Below are 22,332 nucleotides of genomic sequence, written 5' to 3'. Positions count from 1 at the left end.
GATCGCAAAAAGGTAAACTTTTGACGCGGTATCGGGGCAAACGCCGCGTGGAGAATTTGTCTGAGCACCCGGGGGGACGATTCCGTGTCAATTCGGTGGCACCGCACGGGCTTTATACGAATGGCCACGTGCTGAAGGAAATAGGTAAGCGCCAGGCGTCTCGACAGCGACGCCGATCGGTGTTGGTCTTCGTCGCTTTCCCGGGTTTCGAGCCACGGCCGGCTTTTAATCTCGGGTAGAGGGGTCCGGTACGGGTCGGCACATGGGCTCGACAAAGACCGCGGCGCGAGAGGTAGGCAAGAGGAATGACATTTACATTTGCCTACTCGTAAAATGTAGTCTTTTATTCTCTCTGGGCGGTCGCATCCTCCGGATGTCGGGGGCAAGACGAAACTTCTCTGATTACCACTTAACACTCGCAAGCAATGCGGGGCCGCGTGCGTCCAAAAATTGAGAAATCTGGAGGTGTCAAGGTATAACCGGTGACGATCCGCCGAAGAAGAAGAAGGACGTCTCTTGCCGAGTTTGGTCGTGGTCCTGCGAAATCGGGCAGAGAGTGACGCGAGGAGGACCAACCGTCGGCGCCGTTGGCTCCCGAAATATAAACAGAACGATCGAGAAGGGTCTAGTCGACTCTATCTCAACTGCTCCAATATTTTCGTCACAAATGAGTGGTACTTACCTCCCAATGAATAACCTCACAGAGATGACAGTGCGAGAAGTGAGTACTCTCACGAAAGCTACAGAATCGACCCCTAGGCAGCGCCACGGAACTCTAAGAAAACAGCGAACTGATAAAAGAGGAGTTTCTCATCTAGAGGTGCGAAAATGCGAGACAAGAAACACAATAGAAAGACAATGACGATGATGACTGAATATGGTGAGTGAGCGAAACTTGTAATTGAAAATGTTTAAAACGCCATATGATAAAAAAGAAAAATTTGAAAAAATTAGAATAACTGCGGAAACCATTTCTATTTATGTATCTCAGTCCCAGGCTACAAGGAATTCTTTTAAATACGGAGATATTAATTTGTACGAGTTTAACAAGCTCAAACATGGCGTTAAGAATTCGATGGCGTTTCACGCATACACAGAGCTTCGCGCATGTGTATATAACGTATGCAAGTGCATATTTGGTGCGAAATTCTACCAAGTTTCCTGATTGCTCGAGCTCATACTGGACCTCATACCCGACCCTGTGTGAACACAAACGTATGGCCACTTGGCCAAGGGTAGACGACGCCCAAGATCTCCCGCTGCTTAGGCGCTCGCTCGTTTTCGGTCCAGACGACCCTTAGAATCATGTTGGCTTTCATTACGGTTCTAAGTTCCTTCATAAATATCTTTCGATCTTTTCTCGCTCTCCTTAAGTGCATCACCACTTGATCTGAAAACTCGAATTTTAAGCACGCACTTTTGATCCTCTTTCTATCATCATCTTCCTGTAGCCCTTTATCAAGACTTTCCCAGTCCTGTAGCCCATTTTTGCGTTCCTCACCTTCGGCTCCTAAAGTGCATAAACATTTCCCCTTCTCAACATCCTACATCGAATCATCTTCCTTTATAAAATGCACCCGAATGTTGTCTTGACCTATCCTCGACGACTTTTCTAAAAACTCCACCCTCGAACCCAGCATCCCGAAGTTTCCAACTTCTACAACCCTGGTTTTGAATCAGATTCTTAATATTTCCCGCGAGAACGACTAAGTGTCCGGTATCTTTCGCTCAACCGCTAAGATGCCTTAGCAATCACTAAGTAGTCCACTCGTGCTAGTGGCCCGCTCAATCGCGATAATTGATCTTTAATTACTAACTTCGCTCCGTTTATTTTGATGTTAAAACCTATTTTATTGTTAAAGACTATTGGTGTTAATAAACTTCAAGTCCCGTTAAGCATTTCGCACCTGGCATTGCTGTATCAATCCCGTGTTCGCGAGTAGCTCGAACATGTGCGGTGTTGTGATATTTCTTGGCGTGATTGGGCGGTGTGATGGTGATGTCGGGGATGGTCTTCCGGTTCGGCTCATGATTGTTCCTGGAATGGGCAGAGTTCATTAATTTGGATGTCTTGGGAAATTTAGTTTCTATTAGATTATCCTAGATATATAGCTTAAGATCCTCTATGTGTGCATTCCCGGCTTGTTTCCCGATTTCTGTTGTTAGTACGTAAATGGTAGGTGATATAATGTTTATGATAACAAATGGTCCTACGTATTTATGTGTTAGCTTGGCTGAAATGTGGTCTATGGCACAGGAAGGGGTTCTATTTCTTTGTAATACTCGATCTTTTACTTTGTATTGTATGTCTCGTCGGCATAACTCGTAGTGATGTCTTTGTTCCTCGTGCGCGGCTGGTAGATTCCGTAGCGTTTCGTCGTGTGTTATTGTAGGTGTTGGATTCCTCGTATCTATTTCTTGACGGTTTGTTGGTTCACGGTGAGTGTGACTTCGACCTTCTTTCGTAGGGAATGGATGGGTGTGAGTTCTTTGCCAAGGTTGAGGAATGCTGGTGTGCATTTGGTTGATTTTGTTGGTGTTTAATTATACGCGAATTGGAAATTGTGTAGATGTTTGTCCCAGTCTCGTTGTTCGTCCTGTATATAGGCTGTGACATGGCAGAATTCTGCCGCTACAATTAGAGGGGTAGCGGTGGCGGTGAGTACCGAATTTTGTCATTATTTAATTTCAGTATCGGTTAGCGACACTCGGGGTCATCTTGGGCGATCATTAATTATAAGTATGTCTTGTAAAAATTCATTAGTATAAGAATTGTTATTTAGTAAGTATCGTGTATGATTTGACATTGCGGGTCTTTACCACTGTCGGTACAAGTCGTGGAGGATAATTCAAGCATTCTATAACCGCGTCGCGATACTCTTCCTGACACCCGCCGTTAATTGCTGTCGTCTCACGGTTTCGGCGGCTCGTTGCGGAATCGGTGGAAGGGGTTTTCCGCAATTCGGTGGTTCTGCCGATCCTCGGAGCTCATTGTTCAGGATACTTCGAGTGTCGCCGGTGCTACCGATGGCCGCTCATCTCTCGTGGCCGTCTATGCTCTGCTCTCGTCCCGTAGTTGGTTTGCCACTAACTTGGCGAGCAAACCCAATGTGGGTTTCATTAAAGATTCGTTACCGTTCAAAATTTGAATAAATTATGACTTGTATCCTCCTCAACACGCGGCCCACCGTCCGTCCTTTTTCGTCAAGTGTGACGCCGTTTGATAGGACGCGATGTATTAAATTGCCTTTGTACCGCCGCGTTCTAGTGTCGCATAAAACTTGTCTTCTACCGATGTTAGAGTATTGTGCGTAGCATTTATTATTCGGAGCTCTCGCGTGTAAATATTATCTATGTCGTCTGTCGTTTGAGATCCTCCGGATGATCGTATCGACCCGTCGTTCCCGGAGTCCGAAACTGGCAGAGTGTGGACTGTACGGAGTTAGTGAGGGCGTTGTGCCCAGTCTTTCCTGACCGGAGTGCTGAAGGAAAATGTTCGGGAGCCTGAGGCTCCATATTAGGTGGTCGTCACGGGTGGACCAGTCAAATTTGCGCCGGTAGGATCCAGAAGTGTTTCGGTCTAATATGTTGAATAAAAGAGCTTCCGTTAAGTATTGTTTCAATATGCTTTACTTTTCTGTCCGTATCTCAAATCTGAAATCTTACCGCCGCTCTGTGCGTTCTGAGACCCCCATCTCTACCGTGCCGCAAACGGCCGCTTAGGTTCTTGCGAGGCTGAGTAGCCAGATGCCGAATTGTCTCGCGCTTTTCAGGGGGCCGGGCTGAATGTCTTACAAGGGAACATTCCCAAGTATCCGCCTCCGATCTTATTGAGTTTCATATATGTTGAAGAACACAAAAATCTAACAGACACGTGTTTTTTTATATCTGCAATGGTCCACAATTAAGGGGTGAAACAACCCCCCAAAGTTTAACGAAAAATCGGGTTTTTAAATATTTTTCGTAGGAGCAGTGGAGGGATTTCGATGAAACTTTGCGTAAACGTATTCTGTATAAGGACGGTGACAACACAATATTGTTCAGCAATGTTGCACCCCCTCAAGGGGGTGAAGTACCCTTCAGGTGACATTTTTTTGTAATATCCATTAAACAAGCACTCCTACTTAAGTTCCACTTACGCGATGTGATTGCTCGCAAAAAATTAAGAAATACGTGTTTTTTGCTTTTTGCCAATAAACATTTACACATCGATTGTAAACAATGAATGTAGGTGGTATTAGGGTATATCCCGACTACCTTTATTGGGTTATGTCGTGACCAATTCATCGTACATAAGTCGTGTCAATGTGGTAATTGTTCAAAATGTCATTGATTTTCATATCATGCAATTATTAATAAATAAATTAAAAAATAGTTTCAGAGGCTAAAATTGTTTCGCAACGGATTCGACGATGCAATCATCACCCGTTTCCACCTAGTAATACAATCTCCGTGGTGAAACGATAAAATTGGATTTTCACTGTTTTTACGATAAAATAGAGTCAGCGATATTCGATACCTAAGGTACGGGAATAGTACGTTGAATCAAATCAAATTTGGAATCGTCTACGCCGATGTGCGTTCTTATAAAGTCTGCACTGGATTCGATGCTGATCAGTTCTGATCAGGACTTCGTCCTTCATTTACGGAATAATATCATAAAATTGCAATCACTCGTGCATAATCAGTTGTCTTCTCCTAGATATAAAAGCCTGTTTCAATATGCATGGTATAAAAGTGGTTATATCGATGAATGATTAGAAAATTTCCCGAACCCGGTTAATTTTGCCTTTGAAAGCTGTTCAGTTATGAAATGTAATATTTGTGGTGCAGCAGCAATGATACGGTGTTCTTGATGCAAAAAAGCATTTTGTATAAAGCACTTTTTCCACGAATACCACTACTGTAATAAATATGATCAGTAATATTAAATAATCTCCTGCTTTATAGAAAGATGTGAAAAATATTCTCTTATAACTTCCTGTTGATTAATTTCAGAATTAATATTTATACGCACACTCTTCTTGGATGTACTATTCTCGTACCTCAGGTATCGAATATCGCTGATTCTATTTTTTCGTAAAAACAGTGAAAATCCAATTTTATCGTTTCACCACGGAGATTGTATTATTAGTTGGTAATGGGTGATGACTGCATCGTCGAATCCGTTGCGAAACAATTTTAGCCTCTGAAACTATTTTTTAATTTATTTGTAAATAATTGCATGTTATGAAAATCAATGACATTTTGAAGAATTACCACGTTGACACGACTTATGTACGATGAATTGGTCACGATATAACCCAATAAAGGCAGTTGGGATATACCCTAATACCACCTACATTCATTGTTTACAACCGATGTGTAAATGTTTATTGGTAAAATGCAAGAAACACGTATTTCTTAATTTTTTGCGAGCAATCACATCGCGTAAGTGGAACTTAAGTAGAAGTGCTTGTTTAATGGATATTACAAAAAAATGTCGCCCGAAGGGTAGTTCACCCCCTTGGGGGGTTGTAGCATTGCTGGACAATATTTTGTTGTCACCGTCCTTATACAGAATACGTTTATGCAAAGTTTCGTCGAAATCCCTCCACTGCTCCTACGAAACATATTTAAAAAACCGATGTTTCGTTAAACTTTGGGGGGTTGTTTCACCCCTTAATTGTGGACCATTGCAGATATAAAAAAACACGTGTCTCTTAGATTTTTGTGTTCTTCAACATATATGAAACTCAATAAGATCGGAGGCGGACACATGGGAATGTTCCCTTGTTGGAGGCAGTGAGTCGGCACTGACCTCGGGATCGCTCCAAACTAGTCGAGGTAGAAGAAGGACGGGTTCAATCCCTGCCCGGCAGGCGCTGCACGGATTCCGGCGTCAAACGGACGCAGAAATGTTGCCTCCACGGGGCTCCCCGCGGAAATGGCAGGGTGGAGGACGGCGTGTAGACACGTCTCTGTGTCTCAAGGCCGGCTAAATGCATCTCACAGTTTGCCGTTCGGCTGACGGAATCCACGTTTTTCTGAGTCCGCTGCCTTCGGGAGAGGGTAGAGGGATAATGTAGAGGCCGGAGCCAGCGGATACCAATGGCGCTGATAGGTGGCTTTAAGCCACAGGTACAGTCAGGGGGAGGTCCCGCCTGTAATACGGCCGAATGAACTAACTGTAGCCTAGACGCCACAAATGCGGCTATTTCAGTCAGTTAAGCGACAAAATGTAATTGAGACAGATTGTGACCCTAGCGCTTGTGTAGCGGATAAGGTAAAACGTTTTTACGGTTGTGATCGCTGCACCCGAATAACGGGATCATCTGCGTTTTTAATTCTGTCAGTACGAATTAGGTGCAGATCGTTAACCTGGCACCTGTCCTGTACAAAATTAAAACATGTCAGAGTTGCAGCGTCCTGGTCGTAGCGATCAAGACATCAGTCGCACTCCGGCCTTACATTTAAGGGAAGAAGGAAAATCTGATCGTTAACACTTACCCCCTTTTTAAGAAGAACATTCTTTAGTTTACCAGGCCACTCACGTCCTGGGTATACACCCAACGCTGGTCTATTTGCTATTATTTTCTGCAAACAAAAGTACACGTTATATTACCGGAATATTGATGACATTCGACAATTCTTATTTCATAAAACACAAACACACTGCTGCCGTAACTTTAAAATGTCAACGTTCATAAAAGCTATTGTAACCATAATATAGGTTACTCTCTATATACTGTGACATGGCAAAATTTGTCCAATCCCAAGTGGGTTTAAAGTCGGAGCAAGGAGGAGTCCATCTGGCAATCCCGTAATTTAAGATGTTCTGTTTTAATAATATTTTGGTATAATACGTTTTTGCGGTGAATTGTACCTCCGCGGAGGAGTGGCGAGTATCGGCACGCAATTTCATTCTTTCGAGGATTAGACTAAGAGCTCGTTAAAGATGGCAGGACGGAGCGCGTGGCTTCGATCCTTCCGAGGCCACGAGAAGGGGGATAACGCTAGCAAGGAAGATCTATACATTCCGTCCCAAGACAGGGAGTTCAGCGATAACAGATCTCAACGCAAAGCAGCATCAATGAACCCTGATCAGCCCAAGGGGCCTCATCTAGTACCGCCACATATTGTCCCGTTCCCGTGTGCTAGGCCGAAATCCGTCTGGTTGGCCTCGTTTTTTCATCCTCTCACATGCCGATTTTCGTCGTGGTTCCGTAATTGTAGGTCGTCTCCACCTGACCCTAATTACCGTTGGCACGACAATCCAGCGGGATTCTCGTTGATTGCACGTGAGTTACTAGTCGTGCTATGACCATCTTTTCTTGACCGCATGGCGTATCGTTGCCGCATCGCTTCCGATTACTATTATAACGGTTTTGCGTTCTGTAATTTAATAATTTCGTCGGGCGAAGACTCTCGCCCACTCACGTTTGTTGTACCCCGTACCGTTGAAATATTATTACCGTTGCCGTGAATGTGTGAGACACGTTCTAAGTGGGCGAGAGGTAATAGCATCATATCGCGGAAACACCGGAACCCCCAGCTCTGCCGTGCCGTAAAGGGCCACGTGGTCCTAACAGAGCTGAGTCGGCCGGCAAAGTCCCGCCGACAGGGTGTCCGTGAAGTTGGCTCGTACTTTTTCCAAAATGAAATTTTTTTTATACCGGATTGTACTTCACAAGAGTACACAAGATTTATGCACAATGAATTGGTCACGATATAACCCAATATAGCTAGTCAAAATATACCCGTATACAACCTACATTCATTGTTTACAACCGATGTGTAAATGTTTATTGGCAAAAAGCAAAAAAACACGTATTTCTTCATTTTTTGTGAGCAATCATATGGCGTAAGTGGAACTTAAGTAGGAGTGCTTGTTTAATATGTATTAGAAAAAAATGTCGCCTGAAGGGTAGTTCACCCCCTTGGGGGGTTGTAGCATTGCTGGACAATATTGTGTTTTCACCATCCTTATACAGAATACGTTTATACCAAGTTTCGTCGAAATCCCTCCATTGCTTCTACGAAAATTGTTATAAAAGTCGAATTTTCGCCAAACTTTGGGGGGTTGTTTCACCCCTTAAATGTGGATCATTGCAGATATAAAAAAACACGTATCTCTTAGATTTTTGTGTTGTTCGACATATATGAAAATCAATAAGATCGGGGGCGGACACTTGGGAATGTTTCCTTGTGAGTTGGGGAGTCGCCCAAGTGGGGAGTTTTGCCCAAGTAGAGAATCGTCTAAGCGGTAACTTCTGACTAAGGATACCGTGGAACCTATGCTCTGATCCACGGCGATAATCGTATCTGTTGCGTTGAATTAGGCTTCAAAGTAGCAGCATTGCTAAGCACTCTCATAAAGTTACTTTTGCTTTTATAATTTTATCTTCACAGCGTAATAATGAATCACGTTCCGAAAATCTTGAACGTGGTTTTATCTGAAGAATTCCGAAATATAATAGACGAACATGGTATACCGGCCAAACTAAGCTCTCTTCTGTATGTACGCATCAGTACAATTTTGAATGATTCCATTAAACCGAAATACATATATGTAATACCAAAAACTAATCAATATGGGATTGTAGATAAATTTCTGGAATTTTACGAAGTAAAACGAGATGAAACGTTCTCCGACCAAAACACTACCGCTAATACGAACAGTTCTATAGACCATAATACCGTCTCATTCAATGTTAAAATTCCTTTTAAAACATGGTTTCTTTTGAAGCCAACACAAGTCTCGTATACTTTAAAGTTAGGTACTGTAAAAAAACATACGCAGTTGTTGCATAAAAATTGGACTGACATTTTGCATGAAGCTATTTACAATGAAACTAAATTACCGTGCGCAATTTCATTTAAGAGGTGCAAAATATCTTCCCATGGGATATATGCGACCATAACGGCATCGTGCAAAGAATGCAACTGTAGCCTAGTAGGCTCCATTGTTAACGAACCTACGGAAAACTCGGGTCACTATTGAGTGCACGATAAAGGACTTCGATCCTGCTATACTACACTCAAAAAAGCGACATTTAAGAGCAAAAGGTGTGCCCAAGTTTCGAATCTCTCATCAGAAGCAACTGTACTGCCATGCATTTGGCGTAGAAAAGAAGCAGATCGGTTAATGGATTTTGGAGATAATGAACCCCCACATTTACCCTCTGAAGGGACATTACGTAAAGCTAAAGAAGAAAGAGTTAAGGGCGCTCACCACTCCAGTGATTTTGCAGGGCCTCACGGGGACAACGATTCCGAACGTATTTATAAACCGATCGAGCTTAACGAGTGCTCATATTGAAGATGAAACGTTGACCTGTGTTTATATGGGAGCGATTTTCGATAAGTGGTCATTTTCATATAAAAAAGTGCAACGACATAATTTCAATGCCCTTTTTACTAGGAAGGAGGTGCTCGATCGAAAATCGCTTCCATATAAATACACGTCAACATTTTATCTTTAAAACGAGCACTCGTTGAGCCCAAGCGGTTGAGAAATACGCTCAAAATCGTTGTCTCCATGGAGCACCTTTTTCAGGATTTTCGAGTTTCTCGCGAGGAATTTGGGCATTCTTTAGCAACCGTTGCCGACTCTAGGCGGAGCGTCCAACTTGCGTGTGCGTGCGGCCGGGTGTCACCCACGTTTCGGCGCCTAGTCCAGAGGCGTCTAGCCGTTGTGTGAGTCCTATACGTGCAAAATACGTACACATTTTTCGCCCGTTGCTAAACACCGCCCATTATGCGTCGCGTCTCCCTCATCCGAGCGAGAAAGTACGTTTTGGTTACCTTCCACCGAATTCGATGCTAGTGCCATCTAGCGGTGGAAGTCATCGTCCCCACTTTAGTGGTGAATGCCGTTAATCTTAATTTGAGTATCAAACATATTGATCCGATTAAAAGTATATTTGAAATTAAGTTAGGAAATTATGTCGGGGCGAAACGCTCAATCGGATTGGATCCTTTTTTCGTGCACTATTTTACGCCAGAACAACTGGCTGTTTATGTGAAATACCATGAATTAATATGCATTGACGAAACTGGATCGTTAGTCAAAAAAATAAGAAACCCGATTGGTGAACCATCTTCTCACGTATACCTTTACCAAATAGTGACATGTACTCCTTCTTCGAAAATGCCTATTTTTCAAATGCTGAGCGCAAGTTAGCATACGAACACCATCCTATATTGGCTGAACGAAATACTTCGTATTGGTTTATCAGTAACTTCAACATTTCCGCTACCACGCGTAATCGTATGTGATTTCGATAAAGCATTGTTAGGAGCTATTCGTGCATTTTCACAGTGCAAGAATTTAAAACATTACTTATCTTTGTGTTTTTTGCGAATATATGATAATTCGTGCAATTTATCATCATGTTTTGTACGTCTGGACGTGTGTCGTTTTATGAAAATGGTATCGAAATGGAAACCCACTTAATTCGATACAATCGCGAGTCAAAAAGTTTTATTTAATTTTAATGGGCATTCTAGCTCAGGCAACAGACTTCGACAATTTTTGCAATATAGTGCGCGATATTATCTAGCGAGGGTTGTGGAAATTATAGTAATGAGAAAAAATCCTCTATAGAATTAGCAAAAATGCGTTGTATTAGCCTTGTTAAAGGATGTAGCAATAAAGAAGTTATGAACAATATTGACATGCACAATACCGAAGAAAACGATTACATCAATTACAATGATGACATGTACCCTATCGATTACTCGGTTAACTCTACTCGATTACCTCTTGGAGTTCGATGCTACAGGTCACTACTCAAGGAAAAATCCCACATGTCCTTTTGATACTACGCAAGACCAGGTGGGCTACGGGAAATAGGTTGAAATTGATACCGACTATTTATATCCCCATTACAAATATCATTTAAAACAGTCAATTTGACCCGTTGATGGTAAGTTTAGTGTTAATTTTATTCAGAAGTCAACATATTCGATACCGATAGGGTACCACGTGCGTCATTGAATATCTTTTCAAAATAATCAACGGTGTATCTTGAACAGTAACTAAAACATAACTACATAGCATTACCGTAATGAGTTGAAAGCACCTTTTTGCTGATAAATATAAAGCTTTTCTATTTAACTTTTATATTCTACACATTTATTCTACTGCATAAATACAACAAGAACTTACCTGATTAGTTGAATTATTGAGAGCGTCGAGAACAGCAGAATGATTGTATCCCAAGGGTACAGAAGAAATCTGCATATAGAGATCGAGTAGTACGTTCCCGTCAACGTCAGCGATGTAATTACCTATTGATCGCTCGTAGTCGGCAATCAATTCTACAGACCCTGCTTGCTGCGCATACAAAATAATAAATTCATGAATATATTATTCCCTCTTTAATCATTGATATACTACGGTATATGTATTTTATGAGTTGTGACGTGGCAGGATTCTGCCGTCACAAGTCGGAGCGGAGAGGGAACGGTGAGTACCAGATTATTTGTTAATTCCTCTTAGCATCGGTTGGTGACGCTCGGAACTTCCGGGAACAAAAGTAACTGTAAGTAACGGCGATTTTTTGTATGATTATGCCGTTTAAGTAATCCGTCGGCGGCCGATTTACCGCGCACCGTCCCGTATAGGCCTTTTTTTACCGTGCCGCGTCGAGGAGGGTTTATGGTGAAGGTGCTCCCATCTAGCGGGCGATTAGCGGCTTTCGGCGGAGCGTGGACCTTCAATCGGCGCGTCGCGAGACCTTTCCCGACATCTAGTGTGGGCCTAGTTAATCACCTAGTGCCAAACGGTCTCGTGGTCGCCGGAGGAATTCGGGAGGGGGTTTTCCGTGATTCGGGCGATCCTGCCGGCCCTCGGAGCTCATTGTCCTGGATGTTCCACTACTTCTTCAACACTCTTAATTCACTCCAATTCTTAGGAAACTCTTGGTAGACTCTCAGAAAATCTCTGAAGCTAATTCTTAACATCTTGATCATTTTCCAAAAGTCTAAAATTTTGTTCGAGGAGAGGACATCACTTCAGGGAAAGAATTAAGGTATTTAGAAAAGGCCAACCACCCACCCACACACATATCCACCTCCACGCGCCCGGCGCGCACACGCTTGTATATTCCCATGATCCTCTTTTACACCATAAACCAAGTAAAATTAACTCCCATTTTTCTCTTTTTTTATAACTTACACCTCCACCAATATCGATAAGTCCGCGTAGGATTTGCTGAAGGGCCCCACAAGATTCCTATCCCTAATTCCTCTGATTATACAGAAGGCGCGGGGGCTGGGTCTCGCCTTCCCTTTTCTATAAGAATCCTTACCCGAATTTCTCTAATTCCTAAATCGTAAGGAAGGTGCGGGGACTAGACCCCCCCTCCCCAATTTTGTTCCAGGAGAGGACATCACTTCAGGGAAAGAATTAAGGTATTTAGAAAAGGCCAACCACCCATCCACACACATATCCACCCCCACGCGCCCAGCGGGCACACGCTTGTATATTCCCATGATCCTCTTTTACACCATAAACCAAGTAAAATTAACTCCCATTTTTCTCTTTTTTTACGACCTACACCTCCACCAATATCGATAAGTCCGCGTAGGACTTGCTGAGGGGCCCCACAAGATTCCTATCCCTAATTCCTTTGATTATACGGAAGGCGCGGGGGCTGGGTCTCGCCTTCCCTTTTGTATAAGAATCCTTACCCAAATCCCTCTAATTCCTTAATCGTAAGGAAGGTGCGGGGACTAGCCCCCCCCCCCCCCAGTACATGAAAAATCCTATCTATTCATTCGATTTTATAGCAGGCGCGGGGGCTAGGTCTCGCCTTCCCCCCTGTGTACGAATCTTTTCCCTCTCCGTTCCCCAGACGTAACAGTACCCATCATTTTTGTATAAGCTTCACATTACCTGCATAGAATTTAATTCTTGCAACAAACGCTTTGATTCAGGACCAGGTAACTCCGTAGTCAGTACTGGCCTCTTCGGTTCTCCAAGTAGGGGCCCAGAGAGAGATCTCTGCCATGTTACACTACATCCTGAAAATGAATTGTCTCACTTATTGAAAATATAAGTATTTGATATTTCATATCATTATGAATTTTAAATAACCATTATAAGTGCATTGATTATAACTTTTTGGATGCTTTAGGGACTTATGTCTTTGTCATATTGTTAGTATCAGGAAACTCGGTACAGTTTCGAGTCAAATACGTACACATCTTGCTTACCATTGTACTAGTACAAAAAGTCATTCCATCATTTGGTTGCTACGTGGAATACCCTCGCATTCTTACGTACAGTTATCAATAAATAATGTATGAAACATAAGTCATACCAAGTATGTATTAACATTATTTAGTGCCAGGCAACAAAATTGTTCATAGTTTTATATTCGTGATTAAGGAAAGTGGAGAGGGAGTCTCTGCAAACGAACTATATTTATACTTGTTACGTATTAAATGATATCAATTCTTTAGTAGACTATGCACGGATTAAAAATGCTTCTGAACTTCTTATCAATATCTGATTTCATGACATTTACAGGTTAGTTTTTATTTATTTTACTACTTTTGCTGCAGTAAAATAATGACGTTTTATATTATTATGAGAGTTAGTCCTAATTCTTAAAGTTTTTGCGATAGTTAATTGCTTGTGTATCATCGTTCACCGTTCGCAGGACTGCCGATTTGAAAACATAATTCTGCAGAATCGGCAAGCCGGCGGCCGAAATTTGACCGAGCACATCACAATCATACTCACAGGTCATACAACCCCACCCACGACTAACGTTCTTTTTAACCTTATACAGGGTGCAACAGAATTCGTAGCAACGATTTATACAGCGCTATTCTTGCTGAAAAACGAGTCTAAAAGTTCTGTACTATTTTTTTCTACAGAGCATAAATTTCCTGTAATAACCAAGTGAAGAACAGCCAATGAATTGCGTTTCCGAATAACAGGCATATAGAGTTCTAAATACAGTAAGTTACGTCAGAAACGAAGAGAAATTCCCGGTAACTTATCGGTCATTTCTCCAAAGCCTTTTTTATCGAGAAATTATGAGAATTTGAATTTTTCAACAGAGCGAACGAGAGGTTTCGATTAGCTATAGAGAAACATCGTAGAGGGGAATTTCCGTTGTACGTTCTCCGTAGCCAATCAAAACCTCCCATTCGCTTCGTCGCAGAATGAAATATCAGTTCGTTTGAAACAAATCGCATGGAATTTTCCGTGAAGTTGTACATACGTGAATATTTTTAGCTGGAGGTAAATACGACCCTATAATCAATATTTTCTAATAGTAATTATTACTCTATAGCTTGAACTTTGAAGTTGATTGAAAAAAAAAAGTTATTTAAAGGAAGAAACCTAAAGTATAAACAATAAAATTAACGTTCTCTTAAATTCTCAATGTTCCCGGTAACTTACGGTATGTTTCACAGTTACCTTTTGCAATTTAATGTTACTGAGAATTTTCGAACTCTACAGGCATAGCGGAGAGGACGTCGGTAAGGATGCTACGTCACAGACAGCCGAACGCATCCTTACCGGTTCCCTCTCCAGTATGCGTTCCGTTGGGGAACACGATTGATTAGCTGTGCTTCAATTAGTTATAACAGGAAGTTTATGGACCGTAGGAAAAAGTAATACAGAACTTTTCGACTCCTTTTTAACAAGGATAGCGCTGTATAAACCGTGACTACGAGTTCTGTTATACCCTGTATGAATGCTCAAAAACAGTACCGGTCGGGCTTGGAAGACGTTGACCACCGTTTGATAATGGCGTGTCCTAGGGAATTCTGTATCACTGGAATCCTCCCACACGGAACAAAATCTCTAACGTACGTACATAGAATGTTTTCATATCTATGGGATGTTTCAGTATATCAAATGTTAAAAATATATGTATAATATATCTTGACGGAATATCCGAAACATTCTATTGGAAGTTAGATGTGCATTATATGTATTAAATACGTTACTAGAACATCCAAATTTTCACCAATTAAATACGTTTAGTAAAAGTATAATATATCTCTATTTAACAGGTATTTGTATCTACAGTATTTCACGTGAAAATTATATATAATACATGTATGTTGTGTGTATATTAATTGAAGCCAAATTGACCTGTTACGGACGTAAAATGTACACATATTTTATGTACGTAAATATACATTACTTTACTCACATGTTTGATACATGTACGTTGTAAGGTACTAGAACATGCACATTTTCACCAATGCAATAAGTTAAGTAAAAGTGTAATATGTCTCTATTTGTTGGGGTAACTGGTCGCTACGAGGAGTGCAGTTTGCCCACTTGCTGAGCCTATGCGGATAGTTTGAAGCCTTTTTGGGCTTTACTTGCCACTTACTTATAGCTAACGTAATATAATCGTCGCGCGTTCCAGCGGTGTCCGTGAAGTTGGCCCCTACTTTTTCGAAAAAAAAATTTTTTCTTTAAATAAACTTTTTAAATTTTATGAAGATGTATTATATTTATATAATTTTTTTTAACGGTACAATGTTCCGTACAATTAGTACAATCCGGTACAAAAAATAAAATTTTCATTTTCGAAAAAGTAGGGGCCAACTTCACGGACACGTTCCAGCGACTAGCCACCATAACCACCGGAAGTAACAGACGCGCGCCTCTACCAACAGCCCCATACACGGTCCGGCGGCCGAATGTTTTTATGTCTATGGGATGTTTCAGTATATCAAATGTGAAAAATATATGTATAATATATCTTGACGGAATATCCAAAAAATTCTATTGGAAGTTAGATGTGCATTATATGTATTAAATACGTTACTAGACATCCAAATTTTCACCAATTAAATACGTTTAGTAACACTATAATATATCTCTATTTAAGAGGTATTTATATCTAAAGTATTACACGAGAAATGACATCCAATATATGTATTGTAACGGGTCCAAATTAAGAGTGCGCGAAACTGTTCCATGGCCATTATTTAGGCATACGTAGGACATGCGCAATTAGGATGGCGTAAGAGTAGGGAGGCCTCGGGAGAGGGAAGCGCGGCTCGCGAGCGCGGAGCATCGCGAGAGAGCACTCCAGGGGGTCGACACTCCTTATGGGAGAGGTGTAACGCTGAAGTTAGTTCACCTACTCCAAGCAAAGACTGCGCTGGTGTCGTGACTTTTCAGTCGAATAGAAAGAGAAGAACACAGAACAAATTTTCTAACCAATAGCAAGAGACTCCAGGAGGCGCAGCGTAGATGCGCATAAAAATAGTCGGGACAACTGAACCAAAGTGAACCTAACCTCGATTAGTGGCAATATTTTCACAAGTTTCGATTACCTCGGGTATTAAATCGCGAACGTGAGTTTGCCAGTAATAGTGTAAATCAAGAACAGTTTGTACTTTCTTACTATAATAATTGTAATAATTAAATGCGATCTATAGATCGCATTTAATCCATGCAAGTAATCATAGCAAAAATTAAATTTGTATAGAATTTGTATATTTATACATTCATAATAATTAATATTTTTATCTTAATAAATGTGTGACTTTTTAACTAATGTTTAATGTAATTATTTCAGTTCTTACAGTGATTTAAAACAGGCGTTGCGCCACTGACACTTTTGTTACTTCTTTTATGTTTAATATACCGTTTTCTTACATTTGTGTGTCAGTTTAAGCAACGTCTGTTTTGATCATTACAAGTACTTTTTAAATCCCAAAAATATCCCTTCGTTTAATAAATGAATTTAAATAGCCCGCCAAATATTTTAGTTCGCGAAGAAGGTTTACTCCAACCGAAGATGTCGGTAGTGCATAAAGCGTTACACCCCAATACATGGCAGTGTCGACCCCCTGGAGCACTCTTACCCTGGGATATGAATCGTGTATCAACCAACGGCTCTCTCTCTTGGATCGGAACTTTCGACTCGATCGTAGGTATCAGAATCGGTATCGAGAAGCGTACTCGCTAGTTCGCGATCGAGAAATTGATGCCACGGGTAAGTACATTCTTTTACAAATCAACAGGTCTGGCACAATTGCCACTCCTGCATCTTTCATTCCTCGTATTCCTCCAAACTAATTTCCTACCTCACCCCATCGGTCTTGGTATTGCACCAACTCGCGAACACCTTCAACAAGCAAAACCTAATTACCAGTCAATATCCGCGACTGGCTAATTCAGAATAAGTCGTACTAACCCTCGTAGAGCCAAGCTCCGGGAAGAATCATAGATTCGCGGACCTAAGTAGTCCGCGACTCGGTACTAAAACTCAATTAGTAGAAATAGATCTCGTTTAGGCTGATCAGCCACTCGCAAAGTAAGGTTAGAATTCCCTGAACAAGGTTCAAAAAAGAACCCCAAATTCACTCCTGTAGGATCAGCTAGCTCTATGCTCGGAATAGATTTTTGCACGCGGATCAAGTAAGACGGAAAGTCGGCAAATTTGATGCACGGACTAGGGACTAACCGCCCTAAACTTCTTAACAATCCAAATTTATCCAAAAAAACCTGAAGTTCCATTATTTCAAATCTTGCTGATTCAATGAAGAAACTATAGAGCGCACCATATAGTGTTATAGCAACATATAGTGTTTGAAAACCTGGCACCGCATACTGCTCGCTGGCGCGGCGTTACCACTCGGCTATGCAGTAGTTGCGAGAACAGCTAACTCCACTGTCTTATATTCTACGAATCACATTCCTTTGAACCCAAGAGGTAATTTACCCTTCGAATGTATTGTATGTTACCTGATCGTATTCTTTTATTAATTTTAATCGTTAAAGTCCTTTAAGTCCAAGAAAATCGTACAAAGCTGGTTTTAAAACGGGATTATACATCATTTTATTAAAGGGTTGTTACAACCCTTAAAATTCGTTTTTCGAAAAAAACCAAAATAAGCTTTTTTTGTATTGTTCTGGTCTATAAATTAACCAAGTTTCATTTGGATAGAGCAATTACTGCTCGCGTAAGGGGTAAAAGAAGTATTCAAAGGGGTGGCTCACCCCTTAAAAATGAATTTTTTTGAAAAATTCCAAATGCACGTTTCATAATTCTTCATTTCCTACATTTTGACGGTTGTTTCATGAAAATCGGTCGAGTGCTTCTGTATGAAACAGTCAACTCACCCCCTTGCACGGCCAACTTTGAAGCCTGATTTCACCCCCTAAAAGTGTTGATCCGCCGATAAAAAAAAAAACACGGGTCCCTTAGATTTTAGTCCTCTGTAACATGTTTAAAAATGAACAAAATCGGAAGGGGACACCTCAGGTACCTTCCTTGTGAGAGTCAAATTCCCATCCTTCCTTTCCCTTTAACTAGGGCCAGAAAAACAGGAACCGCGATAATTGGATTGGGACTGCACCTAATTTAATTAAAGCGGTCCTAAGAGTGAGCAATTTTTTAAGAATTTTAAATCGCCAAGACGTGTGAAATGATTCGGAAGCAAAGTCCCTAACTACGGAAAAACTCGCTAAATCCGGATTCGGTCGACAGGCCTCCGGACTCTCCATAATATTTACGCGCTCAGCTGATCGTTCATGAAACATTCTCCCCGCTCTCTTGCCAGTCTCAAATCTTTGAATACTAAATCTAAATTAATTTCATGTATCAGGAATCGTGAGGCTCTAACCCTCGAAGGATACAGCTTTTCCGTTGCAGAAGCACGGTCTAAAGCTGCATACCATTACATATATATGTGTATGTATGTATGTCACGTGGCAGCTTGTGGGATATTGTCAGATACCTATCGCATACTAGTGGGACGCTTGGTGTCTTTCAGGACCGTCTNAGCTATGAACAAAACCGATTAGAACATTTAATGCAGAGATATGAAATTTGAAATATTTCACTTCGCCTTGGTTACTTGATGTGTAACCATTACAAAATTTGACTACAGAAAGCTATGAACAAAACCGATTAGTACATTTAATGCAGATATATGAAATTTCAAGTATTTCACTTCGCCTTGGTTACTTGATCTGTAACCATTACAGAATTTGACTACAGAAAGCTATGAACAAAACCGATTAGAACATTTAATGCAGAGATATGAAATTTGAAATATTTCACTTCGCCTTGGTTACTTGATCTGTAACCAATACAAAATTTGACTACAGAAAGCTATGAACAAAACCGATTAGTACATTTAATGCAGATATATGAAATTTCAAGTATTTCACTTCGCCTTGGTTACTTAATCTAACCATTACAAAATTTAACTACAGAAAGCTATGAACAAAACCGATTAGTACATTTAATGCAGAGATATGAAATTTGAAATATTTCACTTCGCCTTGGTTACTTGATCTGTAACCATTACAAAATTTGACCACAGAAAGCTATGAACAAAATCGATTAGTACATTTAATGCAGAGATATGAAATTTTAAATATTTCACTTCGCCTTGGTTACTTGATCTGTAACTATTACAGAATTTTACCCGCAACTTATACAAAAATTACCTGTTACTTTCACAGATATTTTTCTGTTATGTTTACTGGTATTAAGTTGTATTCTTTGCAGATACTTATCAGTAATACTTGCAAACACTTATCCGACAATCTTTACAGAGAGTTATTCGAATTACTTTTACGGACAATTATCCATAACCTTTGTAGATATTTATCCGTAACCCTTTCAAATATTTATATCTAATCGTTATAGATATTTATCTGTAATCTTTACGGATCTGAGTGATAAAATATTTATCGTAACGCTAACAGATATAACCTGCTGTCCTTATTTTAACAGATAAAATCTGTAAGTTTAATAGATTTGTTTTCTCCGTGTAGAGCAGTAAAGTGCTAATACTGTAACGTAACGAAAAACGTCGTTGAAATATCTGTGTAATTTTAAATGTTAATAACTCAAGAAATATGACCTATTCAAACACACACTAGGCTACTTGTCTTTATTTTGGCTCTAAATTAATTTGTATAAAGCTCATTAAAATCCTCGATCCGATTGATGTAACCGCTCCCTGTATGAAAATTTCGTGTTCTTCTCAAATGTGTTTATTTTGGAAATTCATTATTATTTAATCGTTTGCATATATTAACATTACAATCAAAAGCACATGGATCCGATTTTTCGCAAAATCATTTTTCTCAGTAACAAATCTTTCAAGCACAACGTAATGACTTTCCTATTTAAAAATTTAGTTTATATTTCAAAGTAAGGTTTTAATTCACAGGTACACTAGAGAATAGAAAGTAAGTACATTTAAAATAATCTCCTAAATTAAGTTTTAAATTATGGATACTGAGACACTAAACTGCAGTTAAACATGTTGATGTCTTTTCACAGTTTACGTCCTTTGTATCCATACGTGACAATGTGAAAATAATTCGTAGTAACGCGTTCGGATTCTTCCATTTGTAGGCACAAAACGAATTCGAAAGAAGGATATTTTGAGATAATATTTAGATTTAAGAGTGCTTCGCTTCTCCCTACAAATAACGCCTTTCTAAACTCCCTAATAGTAACACCAAATATTTGTCCTATATTTTCTATAAATTTAACGAACATCGTACATTTTGTAAATATTTAGCAGAAATTTGAAATATTTGCAAAACGATTACTTTAGAATATTATCTNTATCATCCGCCTAAATAAAATATCTTTTGTAAGTATGTAGATCTGTTTTAGGTATATGGCTATAGAATATACATAATAAATATCTAAAGGATATATGTAAAATATGTAATTGAGATTTTCAATAAATATTTCAAATATCTTCGAATGAAATCTACACGACATCTTAAAAAGTCTGTTGTTTGAGATATTTAGCAAATATTACACATGTATTTATAAATTATTCTATGCTACTAGGGGTATTACACCTAAATGCGTATATATGTGCCCATAATTATGAGTGGTCTAAGTCAAAATTAAAAAAAAAAAGAGTATATCAGTTATTTCACGCCATATTATTTCAAACGAAATTAATTCAATGTAATTTCGAAAAAAAAAATATATGACTTAGACCACTTACATAATTATGGGCACATATGTGTGTTCGAACGTCCGAAATTAATGGTTCCGAACTTTTTCACGGCCTTAAAAAGGTTGGTAAGGAGGTATTCACTCAGGAAATCATTGATTTTAACACTCGAAATAATGCGAAAATTAGCTGTAAATCGCAAGCAGAGATCACTGGAAATCGTCGGAAATCACCAAAACACTGTCACAATTTTAAGACCGAACGTCACATGTTACCGAGTCGCATTATGGTTTATCACATGAACCGAAAGGCAATTGGCTCTCAAAGAAGGATCTCGTTTTCACTAATTTCCGAGTTAATAGCCCTTCGGGTCGTATGTTAGTTGTCTGAAAACTGCTACGTCCGGGCAGCAAACATTTCTATATGTGTCCATAATTATGAAAGTGGTCTAAGTCAAAATTAAAAAAAAAATGAGTTTATCAGTTATTTCACGCCATATTATTTCAAACGAAATTAATTCAATGTAATTTCGAAACAAAAAATATATGACTTAGACCACTTTCATAATTATGGGCACATATGATTCCCTTAGTTGATTTCATAGTAATCGATACCGTTCTAGTATTTCCCCTTCCTAAACGCGGAAAGAGATACGAACCCTGTTCCATACCATTGATAAATAGTCGATTTCGCCGCCAAATTCCAGAAATGAGCTGCACCTTCCTGGCGAGCATATTGATTTTTTTTTAAATCGAAACCGTCGGAACTTCGTGAGTTTTTACGAGAAGGGGTTTCCAATACGCAGGCTCTAACGGGATAGTTCGCCGAACTCCGCGTACACTTCAAGACAAACTGAATGAATGTTAATTGAACGGGGGGATCTCGCTACGTAACACGCATCAAATCTCGTTGGACGACTTAGGGCTACTGACGCTGAACGCGACGTAGCCCCACTAATGGCCGATTTTCCGAGGATTCGACGCGAAGCGGTACGAAGCTCGACGCGCCGGCGCAATTTTCGTCGTTCCGATGCTCTGCTTTGCGCTTTTCCAGGCAACCCATCAAGTGGAACATACGTAAATTAGTCGTCTAAATTAAGTCTACCGAATCAAAAACACCTTCTTCAGGTGTAAAAAACTTCGCCAAATATATATATGTGCCCGTCACTAGTCCTTCCTGTTATAATCTCGGTTACATTATGTTAATACGGTCCCGAAACAACTGAAATCAATTATAATGCACCAAATACGAATAATCTTTCTTCTCGGGTTCATTCAGTTCTTTTATTAGCTAAAGAAAAAATACACAGATCTTTTATTAGCTAAAGAATGAATACACAGAATTTATAAAACTATATAACAGAATCTATAACATAAAAAATATATACAATTTTTTAAACATTTTTGGCGAGCC

The 22,332-nt window shown here is 40.0% G+C and overlaps 1 protein-coding gene across 2 annotated transcripts in view; it reads right to left on the bottom strand.

Moving 5' to 3' along the window:
• LOC105694389 (4-aminobutyrate aminotransferase, mitochondrial) overlaps positions 1-21,858 on the bottom strand; it is a 44,767-nt gene extending 22,909 nt beyond the window's left edge. The window contains exons 1-4 of one of the 2 annotated variants that reach the window (XM_023432476.1): positions 21,578-21,858; positions 12,884-13,011; positions 11,153-11,320; positions 6,490-6,576 (exon numbers count right to left, since the gene is read on the bottom strand). In XM_023432476.1, the coding sequence (XP_023288244.1) occupies positions 6,490-6,576; positions 11,153-11,320; positions 12,884-13,011; positions 21,578-21,653 (459 nt within the window). In that variant the 5' untranslated portion in view covers positions 21,654-21,858. The remainder of the gene's footprint in view (positions 1-6,489; positions 6,577-11,152; positions 11,321-12,883; positions 13,012-21,577) is intronic. The other variant, XM_023432477.1, reaches the window with a different exon arrangement.
• Between the last annotated feature and the right edge of the window lie 474 nt (positions 21,859-22,332).

This window comes from Orussus abietinus, unplaced genomic scaffold, assembly GCF_000612105.2.
Source record: "Orussus abietinus isolate OABI.00-Male unplaced genomic scaffold, Oabi_2.0 scaffold199, whole genome shotgun sequence".
Classification (NCBI taxonomy): Eukaryota; Metazoa; Arthropoda; class Insecta; order Hymenoptera; family Orussidae; genus Orussus; species Orussus abietinus.
This window is presented reverse-complemented; position numbering and strand designations above follow the sequence as displayed.